General features: G+C 31.3%; 1 protein-coding gene across 2 annotated transcripts; it reads left to right on the top strand.

The window, feature by feature from the left end:
* The first annotated feature begins 1,554 nt into the window (after positions 1–1,554).
* Positions 1,555–3,548, top strand: LOC131172220 (cytochrome P450 CYP82D47-like). 2 transcript variants are annotated; one of them, XM_058133176.1, is made up of 3 exons: positions 1,555–2,529; positions 2,629–2,902; positions 2,981–3,548. In XM_058133176.1, exons 1-3 carry the CDS (start codon positions 1,570–1,572, stop codon positions 3,253–3,255), a joined length of 1,509 nt encoding a protein of 502 aa, XP_057989159.1. In that variant the 5' UTR covers positions 1,555–1,569; the 3' UTR covers positions 3,256–3,548. The 2 variants fall into 2 exon arrangements, with proteins under 2 accessions (XP_057989159.1, XP_057989155.1); XM_058133172.1 differs by having other exon boundaries at positions 2,629–3,548.
* Positions 3,549–5,320: the final 1,772 nt, after the last annotated feature.

Below are 5,320 nucleotides of genomic sequence, written 5' to 3'. Positions count from 1 at the left end.
AGGGTGTTACAATCCACCCCCCTTATGGGACTCAGCGTCCTCGCTGAGGTTTGCCCCACCATCGTTCAAGGTTGCACGCGGAGCGGCTCTGATACCACAAATGTAATGGCCCGGCCCACTAGTGATATTGTCCGCTCTGGGCTGAAGCCCTCACGGTTTTAAAACGCGTCAATAGGGGTTAGGAACTATCAACTTATGAACCCAGCATCTCTCCCGTGTTTTGTCGATGTGGGATTTGCCTAGGGTGTTACATGGAGAGTATTGGCTGAGCCCGAAAATGAATACTATAGAAAAATAAAATAAAATTTTCCTTTTAAAATTTTTAATAAAAAAAATAATAAGTCTAAGATTGTAAATTTGTTAATTTCACATTAATTTAATATTAAATTCATTTCAAATTAAAATTTATATAAATTTCTTAAAGTATAAAAAATAAAATAACAATTATTATTTTCCATATATATATATATGATTGAAATTTCATTTTAATACTTTTATAATAAGTTTCATAATAATTATAATTTATGAAAATTAAATTGAGAAAGTGAGAATCAAAAGATCAAAATATTAATTTTGTTTCAAATTAAATATTTTAAGTTATATAGATGGGAAATATATGACTTTATCTGACTCCATCACTGGCTTCATATATGAAAATGATTTTATTAATTATTAAATTAAATATTTATGTCGAGATTTATGTAAAATTAATTAAAATATATATAATAAATACAAAAAATTATATATAAATATTTAATTTAATGGCTACTAAGTTCATCCTCATATATTCGAACTTTTCATAATTGTATCATTTATTATATTATGCAATTAATAAAATTTTCTTGCTTATTCGAAATACTAATCTTGAAGCCTCTAACGAGGAATAGTAGAAAATGGCAAAATGCCACGATTACCATAGAAGATAAACCATTAAAGAAAAAATTATATAATATTATTATGATTTTAGGTCAGATATAGAGGTAAATGGCCCCAAAAATTATAACAACCAAACTGAAACATTAAAAAAATAATAATAATAATTTTTTTATATATTTATCAATATACAATTTGCTTGCGTAATTTCCCAACATGGAAACACCGGAGGACGCCTCTTCCTCTAAAATAATAATAGATTAACTTTACAGTTACCATTTTTCTTTTTAAATCCATAATTAAAAAAAAAAAAAAAAAAAAGAAGAGAACAGTGGCGGTCGCCTGCCGGCAATGGTGGCAGTGATCTGCAGAGGTAGAAGTCCAGTGAGATTGAATGATTTGGCAAGGACCTTGCTTGTGCGATATATATCTCTTTTGGTCTCTCTGTGCGTAAGTTTAGCAGTTATTATTTAATGTAATTTCATTTTTATTCAGATGAGGGAGCTTCTTTTTCAAAAATTTTTTAACCATTTCAACAGATGTCGCTCTCTAGCAAACGTATTTCAACAGATGTCGCTTTCTAGCAAACGTATTTCAACAGATGTCGCTCTCTAGCAAACGTAGTCTAAGTGTTAAACTCGGTCTACTTAAGCGTTCCTCCCTCTCGTGATCATCCACCACCCAAACTTAGCCACTATGGAGTACAGTTTTTCATTCTCTGCAAGTTTTATGGTCATCATACTAGCCCTTGTGACCCTATTCAACTATATTTTTACGATATCAAGAAAAGCATCCAATAAGAAGAGACTACCACCGGAAGCCGCCGGTGGATGGCCTGTTATTGGCCACCTACCTCTCCTCGCGGGGTCACAGCCTCGTCACATAACCCTGGGAAACTTGGCTGACCAGATGGGACCAATATTCACAATCAAGATTGGTGTGCATCGAGTTTTGGTGGTAAATAATTCGGAGCTGGCGAGGGAATGCCTTACGACGAACGACAAAGCTTTTGCCAATCGTCCTAAAGCTCTTGCCATGGAAATATTGGGCTACAATTATTTCATGGTTGGCACCAGCCCATATGGAGAGTATTGGCGCCAAATACGCAAGATTGTCAGTCTTGGGCTTCTCTCCAATCAACGGCTAGGGATGCTCAAACATGTGCGCGAGGCTGAGGTAAAAGCATCCATCGAAGGGTTATACAATGAATGGATCAAGAACAAGAATAATTCGAGCCAAGTTTTGTTGGAATTGAAGAGATGGTTCTGGGACGTAAGTCTAAATGTGATATTCAAGATGGTTATAGGGAAAAGATATGCAGAGCCCAAAAAAGGCGATGAAGGTAGAGACAGCGATGATGAATGGCGATATGCAATGAGAGATTTTTTCAAATTGACTGGGAAGTTTGTGGTGTCAGATGCGTTTCCCTTCCTAAGGTGTTTGGATCTTGGTGGGGATGAGAAGGTGATGAAAAAGACAGCAAAAGAGCTAGACAATGTACTTGGAGAATGGTTACACGAACACAAGCAGACGAGAGCTTCCGGCATGGCAAAGAAAAGAAAGGAAGACTTCATGGATGAGTTACTGTCCATCATGGATGACGCAAAAGAGTTCTCTAGCCAAGATGTTGATACTATTATCAAATCTACGTGCCTGGTATACAGAGAGATACATAGAAAACCCTTATATTAGAAAAAGTAAAAATCAATGTTTTATTTGTTCTGAAATGATATAATTTCTCTGATTCACATGCAGGCTCTTATTCTAGCTGCTTCAGACTCTACAGCGGTAACACTAACTTGGACTTTGTCATTGCTACTCAACAATCGTCATGTTTTAAAGAAAGCACAACAAGAGTTAGACATCATTGTCGGTAGAGAAAGGCAAGTGAACGAATCAGACACGAAGGATTTGGTTTACCTCCAAGCCATCATCAAAGAATCGTTTAGGTTGTATCCTGCTGGTCCATTATCGGTGCCACATGAATCCATAGAAGATTGCAGTATAGGAGGCTATCACATTCCAGCAGGTACACAGCTTATTCTAAATATTTCAAAAATTCAAAGAGATTCGCATGTGTGGTTGAATCCTTCAGAGTTTATACCAGAGAGGTTTCTTACAACCCACAAGGATGTTGATGTTAAGGGCCAGAATTTTGAGCTAATACCATTCAGTAGTGGCAGAAGAATGTGTCCTGGAGTTTCATTTGCTGTTCAAGTTTTGAACCTCACACTTGCTACTTTGTTACATTCTTTTGAAATTGAAACTCCATCAGGCCAAACAGTTGATATGACCGAGGGTGCTGGACAAATCAACATCAAAGTCACTCCCATCGATGCTCTTCTTGAGCCACGCCTTCCTCCTCACCTTTACTGCTATTAATAAATGATATCAACCATGTGGAGATTCTACGTCGCACTTAAACTCTGTTGGCGATGTTCATCGTAATGGGGTTGATGATACTTTCTTTATTGAATCAGCTCTACTAGCCTAGCCTAGCATAGCATAGTTTAGTAGCAAAGACACATCAGCCATCAGGCACCTTTAAGTCCGAGTTCAAATAAAAAAAAAAAGTTGAACTATGATAATAAGCGTAACTTATTTATGTATATTATGATGATGGTGCAATAAATCAACTTTTATATGAGAATAAATTAAATGCTAAATTACATTAACTTTTTTTTATCTCTTCTTTCTCTATCCCACAACCCTTCACTCTTTTGGTTTTCATAATCCACAGCTGAGGAATTAATTTTTCAAAACATGGGATTAGTAAGAAAAATTTTTCAAATTTTGGGTGAGGAGAAATTATTCTTCAAACGATGGTTTTCAATTCATTGTGCCAATCATAATAATAAATAATGTGTCGCATACTCTTCATCAATCTAATTGATGAAATACTCAAACTATCAGCTTTTTTGTAAATTTTTCAATGGCAAACAACTAAAAAATTTCTAAAGTGCAGGTTCTTTGTTAGTGAAAATGCAAATAAGTGGCTTTTAATATGACTATTCTTCGGATCTAAAAGGGATATGTCTTTTTGATAAGCAAAATTTTATTAATAAAATTCAAGATAAATTTAGCATGAACAACATTGCTAACCCAAGTCAATAGATCACGAATATTTATATTTTAAATTTTACTTAATTAACTTATTATTACTCGCATATGATCATAACTATGCTATGTTGATTTTTTGTTTTTTCAGATTTTTAAGTTGAACTATTAAAGCTTGCTTTTCTAGTCACACTTGCTCCTATAGTAGGGGAGATAGGGTGTGACAATTTTTCTATCAATCAATTTATCATTATATCAAAAGTTGTTTCTAATGTAGATAGCCATTTCATTTACAAGTGAAATATTATTTAAAATTATAATAATTCTATTTAAAAAATGATAAATCTTATTTAAAAATATGAATGGTATGCTAATTTTTTTTTATTAATTAAACTTATATAAATCAAATTATATAATCAGATGTAAATAATACTTTTTTTCTAAATTAAATATTAAGAATTAATTGATTTAATTTTCCATAACAAAAATTTATTAATAATTATCACTTGATCTCAAAAGAATCAAATAAGTATTCAAAACTTTAAAGAGGGCGAAACGCCTATCCTATTTTTTATTTATTGTCTTTTCTTTCGGTTTCTTTAATATATAAATCTTAAGATCAAGTGTTTGTCATGAGGCTTTGATTTGCAGCATTCGGCAAGTTGTGCACACGAGCCATTAAATTTTTAATAGAAAATATCCCATTCTGGTAATGTAGTTTATCAACTGTTTGTCATTTTGGTAAAACGACAATTCATATACGTGTATCTTTGACAATATTTGAGATGACCTGACATGTGCGCAGTTTCTTTTGCAATAAATATATATTGACTTTAAAATTTATGTGGCTTTTAAAAGAGAATAAATTTAAAATTATTTATTAAAATAGGATGTTTTAGCTTATGTAAAAGAGAGAGAAAATTAATCGTTAGTATAAGTAGTTATTAGTAAATAAAAAATTAAAAAATATATATATATAATTACCGAAAAAGTAATTAGATGTTACTCTAAAAGTGTCTAATTATTGTTTTATCCTTAAAAATTTATATTCATTACTTTAAGATCCTTAAAAAAATTTTAATTATAAAATCATCTATATATTTTATAAAATTATTCTAAATATTATAACTATTTATAAATAAGCCCTTATATTTTTATAATTAATAAACATGTAAGGATTAATTTGTAAAATTAAAAAATTAATACTTATTGTATATAAAAAATTTAAAAATTGTACATAAAATTATAACTATATAACATAAAATATTTAAAAATACAAATATTATTTATATGTAAATGAGCATTAATATTTATTTGGCAAATTAATAAAATTAGTATAGTGAACAAATTATATTAAATATTTTATAAATATTTGAAAATTGGTATTATT

This window comes from Hevea brasiliensis, chromosome 2 (genome assembly GCF_030052815.1).
Source record: "Hevea brasiliensis isolate MT/VB/25A 57/8 chromosome 2, ASM3005281v1, whole genome shotgun sequence".
Taxonomy (NCBI): Eukaryota; Viridiplantae; Streptophyta; class Magnoliopsida; order Malpighiales; family Euphorbiaceae; genus Hevea; species Hevea brasiliensis.
Note: the sequence above shows the minus strand (reverse complement) of the source record. Positions and strands in the feature narration are given on the sequence as shown.